At 54.7% G+C, this 19419-nt stretch overlaps 1 protein-coding gene across 12 annotated transcripts in view; it reads left to right on the top strand.

Annotated features, from left to right (window-relative positions):
- EPS15L1 (epidermal growth factor receptor pathway substrate 15 like 1) overlaps nt 1-19419 on the top strand; it is a 108695-nt gene that overhangs the window by 82909 nt on the left and 6367 nt on the right. For 3 of the 12 annotated variants that reach the window (XM_064280906.1, XM_064280912.1, XM_064280908.1), the window contains 3 exons: nt 3357-3489; nt 6300-6347; nt 19005-19210. The exons of 1 other annotated variant lie outside the window; for it this stretch is intronic. In XM_064280906.1, coding sequence (XP_064136976.1) covers nt 3357-3489; nt 6300-6347; nt 19005-19210 — 387 coding nt within the window. Of the gene's footprint in view, nt 1-3356; nt 3490-6299; nt 6348-19004; nt 19220-19419 lie in introns of those variants that run through there. 8 more of the 12 variants (XM_064280910.1, XM_064280907.1, XM_064280911.1 and 5 more) reach the window with 8 other exon arrangements.

Below are 19419 nucleotides of genomic sequence, written 5' to 3'. Positions count from 1 at the left end.
GTAGCTAAAGAAGAGCAAGCCGGTTCCAGTAGGTTCCTCTGGGAGGGTCTTTACACCTCCACTCTCAGTTGGGGTCCTCCCCAAAGAGATTTTTCTAGATAGTACCTAGGCTAGATTAATTTAAAAAAAAAAATTCCCCACTAAATTATACATGTAGGAATTGTTGAATTCGTGTATGTGTAGTTGTGTATATTTTCACCACAAAAAATAAAATTCCCCAGCGCTCATCCACAGATGCGTGGATAAACACAATGTAGTACTTACATACAGTGAAATACTACTTAGGCACAAAAAGAGGAATGAAGTGTCCTGATGCTTGTTACAAAGAGGATGAACCTTGAAGACGTGCTGCGTGAAGTCAGTCACAAAAGGACAGATAGTGTATGATTCTGCTTAGGTGAAATGTCTAAGATAGGCAGATGCATAGAGAGCAAAGTTTATTAGTGGTGACCAGGGGTGCAAGGAAGAGTTTCTGCCCAGGGGAAGCTGAGCTTCTGTTAACGGTAGTGGAACCCTTTGGACAAGGATAATGAGAATGGTTGTACAACATGATGAATGTAATCAAAGCCACTGAATTGCAAAAGTAAAAATTGTTGAATGGGTAAATGTTTTGTTGCTTATATTTTTTACCACAATTAAAAAAAAAAATCCGTCAAAATCTATCCTAGGAAGCATTTGAGGATAAAAAATAAAAAGTCTAAATTATGTCGCCGGCACCACCTTCCCCAAAGAAAATATCAAGAACTTGGCATGATTGGCTTCTGCCCATTTTTAATGACTTTTCTACCTTTTTTTAAAGCCATGCCTTTGTATTTAGGGCTGTTTGAAAAAAAATGACTTCCGAGTCATTGGCTTTAAACCAGTTCTTTTAAAATGTGAACTCAGACCTGTCTCTCTGGTGACTACTTCTCGCAATAGCTTTTCATTCGGTCCTGTTTTTGAAGCCTGCTACATTCCTGCCCACCCGAGAGAGGCACTAACGTTTTTACTGAAACTGCTCTAAAAATAGTAACTTTCCTTTAAGCTGAAGCTCTAGTAGGAAAGGGCTAGGTCCCAAAGGAAACTTCTTGGGAAATTTCAAGTAGTGAAATTTAGGATTTGGAAATGACACGGGCTTGGTGGTTAGAGTAGTGATGCATTCCCCACGGCAGGGGAGACCCTCCTGCCCTCCCAGGGAAACAGACAGGCTTGGGCATCACGCAGATGTGGGTGGGGTAGAACCGGCTTGTCTGCCCAGGGCTCCAGCACTTGGAGTCTCAGCATGCTGATAGCTCTCCCCTTTGATGAGTTCTGAGCTGAGTGATGTCAGCCAACCCAGTACTGGAGCCTGCAGGTGCTCGGACCCTGACATCCTCCAGGCGCTCCGTGAGTGGTAGCTCCCAAGGGCAGTAGAGCACCGCCCCAAAGGGTTGGGAGGGGCAGAGGATGCAAGCTGGATTCCTGGTGAACAGGGCGAGGCTTCCAGGGAGCTCCTTTCCCTTCTACCTCGCCTCCTTGTGCTTCTTCCTCCCAAGCTAGCCTTCCCCAGCACCCAGGGGTGGGGGTTGGGCAGAACCTCAGGGTGTATCTCATCACCTTTCCGCAAAGAAAGTAGTTGTAGCTCCTGTGGCTGTGTCTCAGGACGTGACTGTGATCACAGGGGGGACCTTGTGCAAGGTGTGTATGTGTGTTCCAGAAATGGCAGGAGTGCCCTGTGCCTCGTTGGTTCCCTTCCTTATCCTTCTCTCCCAAACAACAGCTCCAGATCACTCATTTCAAAATTCAAAACCGAGCCCCCAAGTCCCTACCTTCAGAACTGCTGCAAGTACCCCAGGGGCAGTGGGCACAGCGTCCTGGTGTGGCTCTGTCTGCGTGCCTGGCACCTGAGAATCCTGGTGCTGGCTCTGTCGGCCTCTCTGGGCCCAGCGCTTTGTGTATGGATATATTTAGTTCCTGCCACAGCCCTGTGATGTGTGTCCTGGAGTCATTGTCACTTTGCAGGTGGAGAAACTGAGGCATTGAGCAGCATGCAGGTAGCAGGGCTGCGGTCCCAGGCTGCCTCTGACCAGGCAGGTGTTGTGGAAACCGAGCAGCGATGTTTGAAGAGATTCACCAAAGGACAACTGTCCACAGAGCCAAGGGGGGCGGGGCAGCCCGGGTAGGCGGAGAGGGTTGGGGAAGGGCAGTGCTTTGAGGGCTGGGGAGGGGTACGTGGCTGGTAGGCAGGGCGACCACCTGCTACAGCCCCTCCTTGCCCACTTGCCTGCATGGCCTGCCCTGCGAGGCCCACTGTCCCTCACAGAATCTTCCCAGCAGGCGGGTGGTCTTAGTGCACAGCCTGCTCAGAAGGTGTCTGAGGGTGATCCCATCTTCTTTGGGACTTCTCCTGCCCCTGACCCCTTGCACCTGCTCTGTCCTTTGTTCACATCCGTGCCCTGTGTGTCCTGTGGCCAGATCCACCCATGGGGGTGGGTGGGTCACACCAGCTGAGGATGGTACCAGGAGGCCAGCTGGCTCCTCCATTGATGGCCACTTTTCCACGCCTCAGCTTCTCTGTGGGTAGAATGGAGATGCTGTCAGTAGGATCCCTCCCAAGGCTACAGCTGGCAGGGGAGGAAGGGCATCAGAAGGTGCCCCTGGGGAGTGAGGGTGCTCCAGGAAGAAGGGGTGGCTGAGCTCCCGAGCAGGAGACCCCATGGCACAGGAGCATGGAGATGGCAGCTAAGTCCAGCAGGCAGGAAGTGGAGGTGGCAGGAACTGGGTGATGAAGGTCCGTGCCCTTCAGGATGCTCAGAGGCTGTTTTATTTTTATTTTCTTATCTATGTATTTAAAGCTGGGGGCTGTGACCTGATTAGACTGAGAAGATGGGTGTGTGGGGGGAGGTGGCGAGAGCCTCTCTGAGGGGCTGTGGCCCAGGCGGGCATGCGGCTGCATGAGGTGGGTCTGGCTCAAGTTGCTGGGGGGCACCGGCACCCACCCTGGCCCAGGGGGTGCAGAGGGCCCAGAGGTCCCTTCACAGCCCAGCGCTTGACCAGGAAGTGGCACCTGGAGGGTCCGCACCAAGCATGTAGCCGGCCCAGGGCGGCGGGGGCGGGGTGGGGGTCTGAGAATGTTTCCCGGAGCTACACCTCTAAAGTATAAGCAGGAGGCGGGGTAGGGGGCACAGGGGTCCTGCACGAACACCTGGCATTGGAGCACCCAGGATGCGGCAGTGGGTGCTTTGTACGGCTGTGTCGTATGTATCCGGCTGTGGACAGCAGAGGAGAACAGGCTATATGGCCCAGGTCCAAGCTCCCGTGCGTATGTGCATGTGTGGGCAGGCGCTGTGCCTCCGTCCTCATGGCTGATCATGCCTCTCTCGTGTCCTCTTTTTCAGCCCCCACCTTCTGACCCGTTCGCCTCCTCCTTTGGAGGAGCAGGATTCTCAGAGGATCCCTTTAAAAGTAAACAGGACACTCCCGCTCTGCCTCCGAAGAAGCCCGCTCCTCCTCGGCCCCACCCACCCAGCGGTCAGTACGCGCGCCCCCCACTCACTGCCCCAGCCGCTGCTGTCAGACTGGGGGACGACAGCCCCTGCTGACCCTCCCAGAGCTAGAGCGGACGCACTGGAGTTGCAAGCTATGCACAGCGAGAAGGGCTCACTCGTCATCCAGGCCCACATCCGTGCTCAGCGCCCCGCACCCACCTCGCCTGGCCTGGGGTCCCAGCCGCAGGCTCATGGGGGACATGGCATCTGTTCTATGTGGAGCTGCAGGGTGTCTCAGAGCTGGAAGGGCTCTGGCCAGGGCTGGGCAGCACCCCTACTGCCCTGGGCGCCCTGGTGCTCTGACAAGCCCAGGGAACCCTGTGGTCCTAGAGCTCTCGCCTTTCTCTTTCCATCATCTTCCCGAATCAGCAGAGGGGCTAGGGGTCAGGATGGGGTGGGGAGTGGGGTCCTTCCACGCTCTGACCCCCTGGGATAGAACCATGGGTGAGGAGGAAGTAGATGGCTCTGTGCGCCCTCCTCCTTCTGCCTCTTCAGCATCTCAGCAGACTCAGAATGGGGGTCTCTGCTGTAGACCCCACCTCTTCTTTCTGTGTCCCCAGAGGGTCTGAGGACTTAATCCAGGCATGGGTTTTAGACAAGAATCTCCTGGACAGCAGAGTCAGGCTGGCAGTTGAGTGTGCCAGTCTAACGCAGGAAGCTGTGGCTCCACGGACAGAGGTTCATGTGGATCCCCAGCCATGCAGTCTACCCCCATTGTTTGTTTTACCAGTACACAGCCTGCGGTGTCCCTTCTGTCCTCTCATTTCTAGACTGGGCCTCACCTGAACTGCCCCAAGATTGTGGTAGCCGGTGGGAAAGCCACTCTCTTCCATGTGGCCCACCCCAGACAGGCGTGTTTCCCACGATTCCACCCCCTCTGTTGCTGTGGCACTCAAAACCCTTCGAGAAGGTTCCATCTGCACCCAGCTAGCTGATGACGAGTAGTAATTGACTCAAGACCAGCTGATTATCCCCTCTGTGGGCCACAGACCAGCAGAGACCCCCCTTTCTCTCATTTGGACCACCAGCCCTCCTCAGGAGGACAGGGCCCCACCTGCGGTGCCATGTACCTCCTTGCAGAGGACTCAGGTGAAAGTATGGCCCACGCTCTTGTGTTTTTACAGCACTAACTTGCTGTGAGCAGAAACAGATGAGTAAGGAGACAAGTTCTGTCAGCCACACATCAAAGGTGTTTCCCTTAAAACAGAGGAGAAATGACAGCAGAAGACTCTCTCCCCCCAGGAGAGGCCACAGCACCTCCCACAGAGGCAGGGCTCCTGGGGTCCCTGGTGGTCTCCTGATGGGCTGGCCTCAGGCTTCCTCCTCTGCCTGGGAAGTGGGAGGGCCTGTACACGTGCACACATGTTCATCACATATAGACACACGTCTACACATAAGCACATACACGTTCGCACACACATGCATACATGTGCACACTTGCATAAATTCACATGTGCAACATCCTCACATGCTTGTACATGTGCACACATGCACAAATTTACACTGCACACGTGTTGCTTACCTGTGCACACATGCATAGATTCACATGTGTGCACATGTCTGTGTATGCACATACCCACACTCACGTGTGCATGTGCCCACATGTACACACCCCCATATGCACCCATGTGCAGTGCAACTCGCACATGCGTGCACAAGGCACAGATTTCATGTGTGCACGTACACACTTGTACATGTATGCACACAGGCACAGATTCACATGTTCATGTACACTCTTGCTCATGTATGCACACAGGTACAGATTCACGTGTGCATGTACACACTTGTACATGTATGCACACAGGCACAGATTCACGTGTGCATGTACACACATGTATGCGCACAGGCACAGATTGACATGTGCATGTACACACTTGCGCATGTATGCATGCAGGCACAGGTTTCATGTGTACATACACACACTTGCACATGTATGCACCCAGGCACAGATTTGCATGTGTACGTATACACTTGTACATGTATGCACACAGGCACAGACTCACATGCATGTGTGCACTTGTAGCCACGTGTGCACATGTATGAATTAATACATGTGCACATGTGCTCATAGGCTCGTGCATGGGTATGCTTTCACACACACAGCAGTGCACATTTGTTGGGCCTTGAGGAGCCAGCCACTCCCATAGTTCACAGGATGGTGCTTCATCTCAGTCCCTCTCACGGAAATGTCTTCTTTCCCACCTCATCACCTGTCCCCTCCACTGTGTCCTCCTGCAAGCCATACACCCCCAGGACAGGAAGTTTGTTCAGAATGTTCAGTAGCAGGGGCTTTGGTGGCTGCCTTGGACTGGCCTCAGTGCACAGGCGTCTCCGGGAGCCTTCTCCCTCTGTGAGATGTTTCGGCCACACCTGCGGGTCCTAGGCTGGGTGAGGGCCATCTTGGCTCCATAGAGACCCACCTAGGCCTCCCCCTGCTTTGCCTCAGCCAGTGGGTGATCAGCCCCCCTCCCCCCAGCTTAGACATACCATGTTGACACTCACTGGCCCTCAGGAAGCCCCTGCACAGCTGTAGTCTCATTGGGGACCCATGTGATGGGCAGGGCTGGTAGGGGAGCAGCCACTGCGATCCCCCAGAGGGGCCAGGTCTGGACTGAAGGCCCATCCACCACCCAGGCCTCCCCCATCTGCAGCATCCCAAGGGCTGAGCTGAGAGGCCTGAGAGCCCTTGGGAAGTGGTCCATGTCCGTGCAGGGCTTTTCATCTTTGGGCAGTGGCGGCGGCAGCCTGCCCATGTGCTGGGCTTAAGTGTCTCCTTTGGTCTCCTTTTTCCAGAAGAAATGGCTGAACAGAAAAACACTGCACTGTACTCACTGTTGGGCGGTAGGTCCAGACTGTGGGGCGGGTGGGGTGCTGTGTCTGCCGATTTCACGTAACCACTAACAGCCTCAATGTAGAGCTGCTGCCGTAACCCTGCTTACGTGAGCGGCTGGTGTTTTGGTGAATGGCGTCTGGTGGAGCTTTGGCTTCTGGGGGACTTTGAGGAAGGTGTCTGCCTGCGTGTGCACACCTGAGACCCGGGGGCTCTTGCTGGTTTTCTGACGGGTACAGGCCGAAGCTCTGCTCAGAATGCATGTTGTGAAAACACGGGTGCTTCTGCCATCTTTTCGGCTATCTGAGATAGGAGGCAGCCGCTAAGATGTCTGAATTCTTTCTTTTAAGCAAACGTTGTTAGCTGCCATCAAGTTGGCCCTGTGCCATCTTCAATGATTGTTGGTATGTTTTACCCCATGTCGTGGCCTCTGTATTGTTTCATCTCATGGAGGGTTTGCTTCACCTTCGCTGACCATCTATTTTACCAAACATGATGTCCTCATCCAGCAGTTGGTCTCTCCTGATGGCATGACTCAAGTAAACAAGTCAGAGTTGCAGACAATATTCTGTGATCCATAGGATTTTTGTTGGCTATTTTTTGGAAGTCGATTGCCATATCTTTTTTCCTAGTCTGTCTCAGTCTGGAAGCTACACTGAAACCTGCCCACTGTGGGTGACCTTGCTGGTATTTAAAGTACCAGTGGCATAGCTTCCAGCAACACGGCCACACGCAAACCACCACAGCATGACAAGAAAATACAGTGTGCGATGATTTGAGAGTGAGGCCTGTGCCGCCTTCTCCTCTCACTGCCTGGCCCTTCCCCACCTGCACAGCTCTGCATGGAGGTGTAAATCGTGCCAACTCCATCCGTCGTTCAAGGGCCTTTGTAGCCCCAGGGCATTGTGGGGTGACTGTCAGTCATAGCATGGGTAGTGGGGGGAGGAGGGGTGTCCTATTGCCCAGGGGCCCCCTCAGCCCTGTGGGTGGTCACGATTTGTGGAGAGAAGCTGGCGAAGAGATCAGCTCCTTTGGTGGTGATGGTTTTCCCTACAAACTCTTCAAGTAGTGTCATCCCTGCATCCACAGGGTCAGATGCTGCCATGTTCTCAACCAGGGCTGGCTGTCTATGGCGACCCTGCTAGGCCGCTGAGCTCAGAACTGACCGAGCTTTTATGGCCAGGATGTATGGATTGGATGCCACCTCCCTCGTTCCACTGGCCAGAATCCAGGCAACTCCCTGACCAGCATGGTTTGCACTGTGGAGTGAGGGCCCAGGCCAGGCTCTGGCCCCACTGCTGCCCCGGTGGTGCTGTGAGCCAGCACCTTCACCTCACTGAAAGCAGAGACCTCCTACGACCTCATAGGGGCTGTGTGTGTCTTGCACCCTGCACAGTGATCAACCCTTGCCCTTTAGTGCCTGCCTCCACAGAGGAACAGGCTGGGAGGGGCTGCCGTGGCCAAGGGATTAGGCACAGAGTCCTGGGCCACGGCACATTTCCTGGATGTCTTAGTTATCTAGTGCTGCTGTAACAAATACAACAAATGGGCGGCTTTAATGAACAGCAATTTATTATTTCACAGTTCAGGAGGTTGGAACTCTGATTTCAGCGCCGGCTCTAGAGGAAGGTGCTCTGTCTGCTCTGGAGGAGGATCCTTGTCTCAGCTTCTGTAGGCTGGTGTTCCTTGGTTCCTTGGTGATCTCCACACGGCATCTGTCATTCCCCCACTGGTGCTGGATTCTGTGCCTCATCTGCTCCTTTCGTATCTCGAAAGTGACTGGCTTAAGACACACCCTACACAGATATGGCCTCAGTAACGCAATGAATAAAACCCTATTCCCAAATGGGATCACATCCACAGGTGTTGGGGTTAGGATTTACAACACATTTTGGGGGACACAATTTAGTCTCTAACAGGCGAGGGTGAGGGAGGCAGTGCTCGCCGTATGTGCCATGAGGGAGGAGGGGTCTTTTCCCGTAACTAAGCTTCAGTTTAACAGAAACCTCTCTGTGGAAGGATGCTGGAGTGCAGTGGGCTGAGGCTCAGAACAGGCCGGGGTCCTGTGTGGAGAGCTCGGCCGTTGTTGAACTAGGACCGAGGCAGGCCAGGTCTTAGTCACATGTGCAGTGGTTGGGATTCTCTCCCAGGCAATAGTGGGTGCGGTGTTCTACAGCGGTGGGGACCGTTTTTGTTTTGGCTTTTGATCTTGACAGAGGTCAAATTGACATGTGATAAGCTGCTCACGTTTAAAGGGTGCGGCTGGATACACGTTGCACGCACATGTGAAACCACCACCACAGTTGTGTAGAGAGCACCCCCAGCTCAGCTAGGAGCCCACTTAGCTCCCTGCTAGAGTTGTGCATGCGTGTAGATTTTTATACTTAGTTCTTGTGACCCAAGCCAGGAGCGGCACTCCCAGTGGCTGTTGGGAATCGTTGTCCAAGGCACAGAGTCTTGGTGCTGTCATTAGATTTTCCGTGTTCGAAGGGCTTTTCTAGAAAGGTGTTACCAGGGTGGAGTCCCTGGGTGGTACAAATGGTGAACGCACTCGGCTGCTCACTGAGAGATTGGAGTCCACCCAGAGGCACCTCGGAAGAAAGTCCTGGTGATCTGCTTCTGAAAAATCAGCTGCTGAAAGCCCTACGGAGCACAGTACTACTGTGACACCCAGGGGTTGCCCTGAGTGGGGGTCGACTCGACGGCAGCTGATTTGATTTTCAGGGTGTTGAGTAACAAGCAGGTGAGCTTCTGGGGCAGGTTGGGTTGATGTCTCAGGCAGCTCTGAAACCTGCCGGTTAGAGCTCACTCGTGCACACACCTCCCCCAGGTAAACAAGGCGTGTTTTCTGCAACGGACGACAGATTGGAATCAGTCAGCAGTCACCGTGGAGTAGTTTCTAGGTAAAAGTTGTTGATTTGCAAAGAGAGAAACAGATTTTTTTCAAGCTCAGGAAACGGCTGTGTGGGTGTCAGTGATTGGGGCGAGCAGAAGCCCTTAGGGTCCTGCAGGCAGCCCCACCCTCGCCACTTCCTGTGCACGGCCTCGCGTCGTGGTTTCCGCAGCACCCCGGTGGCACCATCTCCAGCACCTTCACCGCTAACCAGTCCGTAACCTTTAACCTCTCCCCAATTTAATGATCCCTTTATTACTCCTTAATGACCTTTTCACCTCCGAGTGGAGCCGCCCACCTGATCGTGAAACCCTTCCTCCCCTTTCCCGTTCTGTCATGAGCAGGGATGGTGAGACATGGTGGAACCTGCGGCCCATGGGCCTCAAATGGTTCTCCAAAAAAAGCAACCCATTTTCTGTTGCCACTGGCCGAGGACACAGCCTGATCACTGTTGAGGCCACCCGGTTGTGAGGGTGACGTGGCTGCCATGCAGATGCCGAGTTTTAAAACACACCAGCTCACAGGGGCATCCTTTCCTCTGCCCGCATTGGCATGGATGTTGGAGCCGAGTGGCCAGCCCCTCCTTCTGTGTGTCCCCGTTTATGGCACAGCACCCACTGTTACATGGCATCCCCAGCTCCACCATGCGGTTAGCACCTTGGCCCTGCAGCTAACTACTCCAATTCCGTTCCCACGATGATCTCAGAGAGATAATCTGCTGGCTAGAGCAAAGGCTTCACCTGGAATAGTCAGCTCACAGCCCTTGTGAGAGGCCTGGCGTATCCTGCCCCTGCGGCCAGTGTGGGGCGTGGTGGGGGAGTGGTGTCCAGAGGGGCTGGACCTGCAGCTGGGGGCCCGCCTCCCCACCCCCCAGCTTTGCTGGTGTGAAGTGAACCTCAGTTTCTGACACTACCCCCCAGTTCTGGAGGGGTCCCTGCTTTCATGGGAGGAAGGAATGCAATTTTTTTTGGCTCTCACACCCAGAGCACCTGCAGACGTATTGCCCCAAAGGGCCATCTCTGTTCTGCAAAGCTGCTTGGGTTTGAAAAAAGCAGCATTTGCCTGGCTTGGTGCACACCCATCCTCCTGCACACAAAAAGGTGGGCTGAGTGTCGTGCGACACACTGTCCCTGGGCCGGTGGTGCCCGAGCTGAGGGTCTGGAATGGGGGTCGGCTCAGCCAGCCGGGGTCCCAGGGGAACCATGGGGTGGGACATAGGCCTGGGGAGCTGGATTCCTGTCTGCGCAGGTGAGAGTTACTGCCCTGCAGGGGCAGGGGTCAGGGTCATTGGCCTGTGCTTCTCCCCGGGTGCAGGGGCTCAGCAGCAGGGCTTCAGGCTACACTCTGGGTGGGAACCTCTGTGTTCCTGACAGGGTGGACATGGACCTTGTTGAAGGCAGAGACACACAGGCAGGTGATGAAGGTCAGGCCCTAGAGAGCAAAGTGAACCCCACCCCCACACCGTGGTCAGGCTCCTGAGTCTGCAGAGACTGTGGGGCACTCTCCCCACCAGTGTCTCCGCCCTGCTCCCTCCACCCAATAGGGGTCTTCTGCCCCCTCACACACTCCCCAGCGCACATGACTCCTTGAGTCTCTTGTTCTGCTGCAAGTGCCTATCCTGCAGCTGTGTTAATGTGGGCACGTGCCTGCCCCCAGCCCCCGCAGAGGCAGCTTCCCGGCACGTGGCAGACGCAGGGCTCCCCCACCTGTCTTTCTCCTGTGATAGCATCTCCCATTTCCCTGGGTGGTGGGCACCCCAGCCCCTCAGAGGAGGGGGCCCCCCGGGGCAGGAGCAAGCAGGTGCGTGGCAGAATGTGTCAAAGGAGCCACCAGCTAAGGAAGGGGATGTTTCCGAAGGCGGCAGAGTCGTGGGCTGTCTGTGTTGTGAAGATTGATTCATGATTTGTAAATCCATTTCCAAATCATGCCCTCCGCCTTTTTTGTAGCAGAACTAACGTTGCCTCTGCTGGATGTCACCTAAATTTTGTAGGAACTTTTGGTGGCAGCCTTGAAAATGGCTGGGTTGTCACTCTAGATGACATACTGGTCTTTGGAGAACTGGGGAACGTGGCTACTTTATCCCCCCACTCCGACCATTTCCTTCTCTTTCTTTCCATAGTAGGGCGACCCCATACTCATGGAACCTGTGTGATCAGCGCGGTCCCCACGACCCTCAGACCACGCCCTCGTTGTGGGGCACCTGGGCTCCACACTGATAATAAATATTTGTTCAGCTTTTCTCAGTTGCTCAGAGCCCAACCCCATCCTGTTCCCTTTCAGGCATTAGGCCGTTTTCTGAAAATGCAGTAAATATTTTCAGTGGAAAATCTCAACGCCACGATCGCGGGAACCTCAGATGTTATCTCCGGGCCACGCTGCCTGGCACTGCTTTGATCTCTCGGCTCTGCCATCTCCTCACATCGGCCATGGGGAGGGAGGGCGGGCAAGCCGGGCGGTAGTGCTGCTGCAGGGACCCACCTTCCTTTATGGACCCCACAGCCCCACTCCAGCAGCTTGGCCACGTGCTTACAAAAATGAGCCTTCCCCACGGTGTGGCTGGGGATGGAGTCATCGAGCGAGGCACAGATCGGGGGGTGGAGAGTCCCTGAGAGGTGATGGCTCAGGTGCTACCTGTGCAGATGTTGTCTCTCTTGCTCCCCCTTCTCCAGCTCAGCTTTCCTGCTGGGGGACAGGACCAAGTCAAGGCTGAGGAGAGATGTCCCTCCCCAGAGTTTGGTGTGACTCGAGAACCTGACGCTGTGTGAGCGTCCTGGGCTATGTGGGCAGGTGGCTGAGGCAGGGCAGCTGTCCCCACCACAAAAGGACATGTCTTTGGTTTTTATGTTTTTGGTTGGTTTGTTTTTCTTGTTTTTCTATCTATCTGTCATCTATAGAACCCCGTTTTCCAACTACAGCAGAGAATTTATAGTTAGAGCCCAGCAGGTGTCTGATTGGGATGAACACACACAGATGTGCGTACACATTCACATAATCCAGACATGCATGCACGTGCACACAACACACATGGGTTCACACATAGTGTACACAGAGATACATGCATATACATACTTAGCACAGACACCCATGCACACACAGCACAGGTGTGTGCACACAGCACACACACAGATGTGCATGCACACCAGACATCCATGCACACAACACACACACAGACATGCATGCACACACCACACACAGACGTGCATGCATACGCCACACACACAGACGTGCATGCACACAACACAGACGTGCATGCACACACCACACAGACGTGCATGCACACACCACACACACAGACATGCATGCACACGACAAGCCCATGCAGACACATAGAGGAATTACATACACACCATATATTCGTGTGTATTTCGATGCTTTTATTAATTGCTTTATTGACAACCATAAACCACTGGGAACTTTTCTCTCCACCGAAGTAAAGATTTTAAAACGAGAGAGACTACCTTCTCCTAGTTTTCGTATTGTCTGACTTTTTTAAGACTAGGGCGTGTGCGTCTATATTTTATTCCATTGTTTTTCCGTGATGAAGCGGTGGCTGCTGAGGGACTTCCAAGCGAAGGGTTTCCTGAAAAGCGCAATGGAAAAGGCAGGATTTCTGGTTTGCTTTTAAACAAACCGTCCAGGAGGGACGCCCCCATCCTCGCCACGACCCCCAGGTCTGTGCAACTGGGGCCCGCACGGGTTCTAAAAGTCAAGAACCAGGCGAATAAAACACAAACTCCCAGGGTGGGGCCGGCCCCCGCGTTTTTCTCGCAGTACCGAGCTGTGGTAAACCATCAGGTTCATATTGTTTTTGCTAAAGTCGGCCCTGGGTGTGGTTTCGGTGCACCGCTTGGGTAACTGTCGAAACTGCTGTGGTTTCAAAATAACACCCATTTTAATGCCTTTTCTTCAATCTTGAATTCCTGTCCCCCTGCCAATGAAACCCCCTCCCCCATGTGCCCTCCAGAATGATTGCGGGGAGTAGGTTGCCAGCACCAGCTCCCAAGCCCAGGGTGGGGGGCGTCTTCATTTTGTTCCTCTTCATTCCATGGCATCAGGCTGTTCACACCCTCGACATCTAGGAACAAGGCTACTAAGCCGTAAGCCAGGCATCAGCTTGGTTAGTTTATATAGAAATTTTGTTCCTTTTTTTTTTTTTTAAATGCTTTTTGTTCCATCCTCTAAAGTGTACTCTCCTAAAAACCTCTCTGTCCTCCTGATGCCTGGGATTGCGAAAAAGCATCAGGTCCTGGTCCTAGGGAGTCTCTGAGTGGCGTAATAGGTAAACAATGGACTACTAGCTGAAACGCTGGCAGTTTGAACCCACCCAGAGGTGCTTCAGGAAAAAGGCCTGGAGATCTGCTTTTGAAAAAAATCACCCATTGAAAACCCTGTGGAGCAGCTCTCTGCACACATGGGCTCACCAGGAGTCAGAATCAACTCTATAGAAACAACAGTAACACCCGGCCCTGGGTGATCTGCAGCAGTTCCTCTCAGGGGCACGGAGGCAGGCAGAATTCCTCCGTCACCTTGCAGATAAGCTGCCCCTCAGAAAATCGGAAAAGCAATCCAGGAGTTAGCAGAAGTGGTGACATAAAAGCAGGAACTAGACTGAGGGTGTTTTAAAAGCACGGCCACTAAAAATAAACGAGCGTGCAGGGTGGGGAATCGGGACCCAGGGCAGTGGTGGAGCTGCCACGGCCGAGCTCTTCTCTGCAGAAAACCCTGATGGCACGCGCAAGCCCAGAGCCAGCCAGGGAGCCCACCCTGCACCAACACGCGCAAACAGACCGAGAGACCGTTTTTTTCTCCGAAAACCAGGCACAGGCGTTGCTGTGCCCCGGTTTCGTAGGAGCACAGTCATGATTTCTAAACAACAGTGGTTTCGGCCACAGCAAAACAGGGCGCGATGTGAACGGTGCTCTCCATCGCGCTGAGAAAATTACTCACCTGGCAGAGTTATAGGAGGCTGGGCTCCCAACCCCCAGAAACAATTAAAACCATCTAGCCCCTAAACTGGGGGAAGGAGTCCCGGAGTGGCACAAATGGTTAACCGTTCGACTACTAGATTGGCAGTTCACACCCATCCAGAGGCGCCTCGGGAGACGGGCCCGGCGATCTGCTTCTGAAAGGTTACAGCCTTGAAAACCCTATGGAGCAGTTCTACTCTGACATATATGGGGTCTTTATGAGTCAGAATGGACTCCACCGCAACTACCAACAGCAACAACCCGGGGGCGGGCAGGCTTCTTCATATAAAGAAGGAAGAAGCAGCTCAGGAGGAGATGATTTAATAGAGCAGCTGTGCCCTGTGCTTGCCTCGGGGCCCGGGGCTGAGGCAGGGGCCTGTGTGGACTCAGCCGCCCTTTGCCTGGCTGGCGCAAACAGTTTACCCTCAACTACTACCTGAAAAGTTGGCGGCTCAAACCCAGCCGCAGTGCTGCAGAAGAAAGGCCTGGTGATCCACTGCCATAAAAATCACAGCCAAGAAAACCCTATGGAGCAGTTCTACTCTGTAACACATGGGATCGCCATGAGTCGGAACGGACTCGACAGCAGTGGGTTTGGTTTTTTGATTTTCCTTTTGTCCAGATGTGTACAGTTGTGCCTGTGCCCTCTCTAACCAGACCCTGTAAACGCTTCCCCAGCCGTCCACACAGGAATCCCTGCGATGCTGAGGGCTGCACCCCGCCTTCAGCCTGGCCCAGGCAACTCTTTTCTTTCGCCTCCACTAGACATTGCCATGTGGTCCAGCTTTATCATTCTAGCTGCCAAGAGTCAGCCCAGGGTGGTTGTTAGCTGCCTGGAATGAACTCCAACTCATGGCCATCCCAAGTGTTACAGGGTAGAACTGCCCCATAGAGTTTTCTTGACTGTAATATTTACAAAAGCAGATTACCAGGCCTTTCTTGTGCAGAGCTGTCGGGTAGACTTGAACCTTGAACCTGTTAGTTAGCAGTCAAGTGCTTAACCATTTCTGCCACCCAGGGATCCAGCCCTAGTGAATACTGCATCTTCCTGCCAACGAGAGTGGCCAAGTCCCTTCTTGCTACCCAGAGTAGTGGACCCCAGGAACCCCAGCCCGCAGTCCGCGAGGCCTGGCTGACACTGGCGCACCCTTAGGGAGCCACTCCTTGGCCATGGGAAGCTGACTGGTACAGGACCAGTGCCCCGAGGCAGGCAGAGCCCTGAGGGGGAAGTGAGGCCCCTCTGGGAGGTGGTGGGGGCATGAGGGCAGGGTGCAGGGAGAGTGTGAGGGGGCCAGGTGGCCTGGACACTGCAAGGTGTGGGCAGGATGCCAGGTGGGGAGTGGGTGCTGGGCAAGGTCCTGCAATGTGTGGACCCACGTCTGTGCAGTGGGACCTGAGCCTGTGCATGCTTCAGGACATGAGTCAGGAGCTTGAGGGGCCCGAGCAAAGGTTCAGGCTGGAAATTGCATCTTGGTTCATCTACCTGTGGTGAGGTCTCTAGGGGTTTAGGAAGTGCCTTGTGGGCCTTCTGCTCTTAGCAGGCGTCTCCCACCGTCCAGGGATTTTGGAGCAAGGCAGGCCACTGTGCCAGAGCGTCCCACGAGGTGAGGTCCGCCTGGGAAGGGAGGGCAGGGGGAACAGCCAGTGTCTGACCTCTGCGTCCGAGGCCCTAGGTCAGAGCTGATAGCTTTGATGGCGGTCCTGTCTTCTGTGGGGTTTGCAAGGGGCCACACTGTCGCCCCATCCTTCTCGGCTGGCCCAGAGTGGGGCCTGGTGATCCCTCAGCCCCTTGGTAATGATGTCCACAGGTAATGAGGCATCCCGCCGAGGACTTGAACCCAGGAGCTGGGAGAAATTTTCGGTAAAGGGCCAAAGAGCAGATAATTCCTGTTTTCTGGATTGCAGTTCTTTGTCCTAAACCCTCAGCTTCCCTGAGTGGCTGGTGGTGACCCACAGGGCTGGGTGCTGATAAAACGTCATTTATGCATGAGGTGGCCACTTACCCTCCTCTAACTTCTGGTCCTCACAGGAAGGCCCCCTCATCACCCCTCTCATGGGTCTGGATGCTGGGATGGGGACGGTTTGGTGGGTGCAGGCCAGGATCGCAGAGTGCCTTCTTGGCCCTGCGTCACAGCAGGCTCCCCCACAGAGCTGAACTTGGGCAGTCCATGGGAAGTCATGGAGGGCTCCCGGAAAAGGCGACGGTGTTTGAGTTGGGTGTGCTTCTGGAGGGGGGCAGATGTGGGGGCTTCTGGAGAGGGAGGTGCTGTGGGGGTGTCAGGAGGCTGGGGGAGTCTGTGGGGACATTGGGGCCGAGAGCACTGTCCAGAAACTTTTCTAAACTTTGGCACTACTCTGGGCCATAGGGACATAACCTGGGCAAATGGGCCCGCCAGTCTGGCAAGAGAGAGGGAAAGAATCCAAAGAAACAAGGTGTGGAGGGGCATCTCAGCAAGAAGTGGGACGGGATGGCCACTGTGAGCTGGTGGCATCCAGGCTGAGCAAGCCAAGCAGAGGAGAACATTCCAGGTCGGGGAGCAGCAGGCACAAAGAGTTGGAGCTGGGGGGAACAAGGCGGCGGCTGAGGCAGGCAAGGCTAGAAGGGAGAAGCCAGGAGCCTGAAACCCCGCTGGAGGGTCAGAACAGGATGACAGGTGAGGGTTGTGTTGATGAGGTGCTCACTCTGGGTCATGGGGACAGTGGGGAGAGGCTGCTTACCCCGAGGCAGGGGTGGCAAAGAGAGCAACTTGAGGGCAATGGGGGACTGATGGGGGAGCACAGGGCAGAGCACCCTGCCCCCTCCTGCCTGTGGCACCCTGGGTCCCAGCTGGAAGGTGAGGAGGGGGCAGCGATGGCCCTGGCAGGCCCTCCTCTTCCATTGCTCTAGCAGCCTGGGCAGCCCAGGTCCAGATGGGAAGAGGCCCATGTGGGAGGTGCTGTGGGGCAGTCAGGGAGGCTCTGCCTTCAGTCATCCCCAGGGTCACAGGAGGAGGTGGGAGGAATGGTTGAAGGCACTGACTGTGATTCAGGAAGGAGAGAGAAGGGACAAGAGGGCAAAGACCGAGGCTAGAGACAGCAGGCAACAGGGCTCACCGGCGCTAATTCTGAGGAGTTGGCAGCTGTGGGGAGAGACCCTTGTTCCTGCTGTGTGGTGGGATGCCTGGCCGGGGCTAGACACTCAAAGGCAGTGCTCACTGTCCAACCCAGCCTGTTTGTCCCCACTGCACAGATAAGGAGCCTGTCCTGGCTGGGCTCCCAGGGCTCAGAGTGATAGGGGCAGCCTGTGACCCCCAGTGAATGTGCACAGCTGCTAACCGAAAGGTTGCCAGTTCAAGTCTTCTCCCCAGAGGTGCCTCAGAAGAAAGGCCTGGCTATCTACTTCCCAAAAAATCAGCCACTGAAAACCCCATGGAGCACAATACTGTTCTGAGACACATGGGGTTGCAATAAGTCAGCGTTCACTTCACTCGGCGCCAACGGGTTTTACTGGTGTGGCCCCCGGAAACGCAGCCAGGGTGGTCAGTCCGCAGGGACAAAGCCTCGGGGAGGAGCCATCTTAGAGTTGAGCTTCACAGGCAGCCAATACACCACGCCCAGGTGCTGCAGGGAGGCAGGTACAGCTCTGGACCAGAGGCCTGTTTGGATGTGCAGCTGGGTGTCCAGGCCGACATGGACAGTTACATGTGGCTCTTGGTCTTTTACACACATTAGCTCTGAAATAGGGGGTGTAAATCTAAGCGTGTTTCTCTGTGGCTAACAATTAGAAGTTCGTATTGGGCGTTGTAGCATCTAACCCAGCTGTGACGTGGTTCAAGTCAACCAGATGGAAGATCACACCCCGGCATCCCAGCAAATGGAGGGGCAAATGGAGGAGCCGGGTCTGTCAAACCAGCAGACTCCGGAGGCCTCCAGTTCCCAGCATAATGTTCCGTCATGTTGGCAAGACTTGTTGGAAGATACCACCCGCCCTCAATTATACATACCTGGCCCCCTACGGGTGAGTCTGCTTGGCAAAGGCCCCCCAAAAAACAATACCTGTTGTTGCTGAGTCACTTCTGACTCATGGTGACCCTATGTGTTACAGAGTAGAACTGAGTTCCGTTGGGTTTCCCAGGCTGTAATCTTTATGAAAGCAATTGCCAGGCCTTTCTTCCACGGTGCCACTAGGTGGGTTCAAACTGCCAACTCTTGGTCGTCCAGCACAAACCATTTGTACCACCCAGAGACCTTGGCAAAGGCCCAGAAAGGCACCAACCCTGCCCCCTTGAGTTGCCAAGCAGCATCCAAAGTAGAACCTAAACCCAGGACCGCTGAGTGGGGTGTCTGATGCACTGCCTCCAGGCCCTGGTGACTAAGGTGCCTAACGCCATCCCAAGTCCTGAAACTAACCACACCCCGCTTTTTTAACTGCTGGAAGCTCGCCGTGTGTTTTTCTGCTCAGCCATGGTGTTTAGTAACCCCGTGTGATGGTGAATGTCTTGCATGTAAAGCGCATCACTCGGAAGCATGCCTGCACGTGGACTCCTTACAGGCACCTCCAAGCTTTCTCCCCTGGGAGAGGGGCTGAAGTGCCTTTCTTTGTTGCCCCTGGGGTAAAGTGAGGGAATGCTGACCACCCCGCCCCCCCCGCCCCCCCCGCCATGGCAGCCCAGGGTATCCCACCAGCCGCTCCCATCTCTTCCCAAAGGAGAACGGTTTCCCGTGAGCACCAGCGTGGGTAGCTCGGCCTTGCCTTGTTGCAGTGAGTAACCTGTCTCTCTCTTTTTTTTTTTTCTTTCTTTCTCCTCTTTTTCTCTTAAACCTTCCAGGTCACAGTACGCCTGTAAGCCAGCTCGGCCCAGCCGACCTTCCTGAGCCCCCCGACCCCTTCCAGGCACTTGGGGCTGACAGCAGTGACCCGTTCCAAAGTAAAAAGGGGTTTGGGGACCCATTTAGTGGAAAAGACCCCTTTGCTCCCTCCTCTGCGGCTAAGCCTTCTAAAGACTCCTCCTTGGGGCTTGCAGACTTCACCTCTGTAAGTTAAGCTCCCCGCCGCCACTGCCGCGCCGCCCCCCTGCCCTCCGCTTGCAGCCGCTTGGGGTTCTTACGTCCCCCTCAGACACTCAGAGCAGGCTGCTATCCCTGGGCACCTCCTGCGCCCGTCTGCCCGCCCGCCCGCGTTATTTATTCTGTACCACCGCTTCTGTAAGCAAACACTTCTCAATAAAAAAGAGCTTCGGTTCG

Source organism: Loxodonta africana, chromosome 3 (assembly GCF_030014295.1).
Source record: "Loxodonta africana isolate mLoxAfr1 chromosome 3, mLoxAfr1.hap2, whole genome shotgun sequence".
NCBI classification, from domain to species: domain Eukaryota; kingdom Metazoa; phylum Chordata; class Mammalia; order Proboscidea; family Elephantidae; genus Loxodonta; species Loxodonta africana.
The sequence above is the reverse complement of the archived record's forward strand: the minus strand, read 5'-3'. Positions and strand labels throughout refer to the sequence as shown.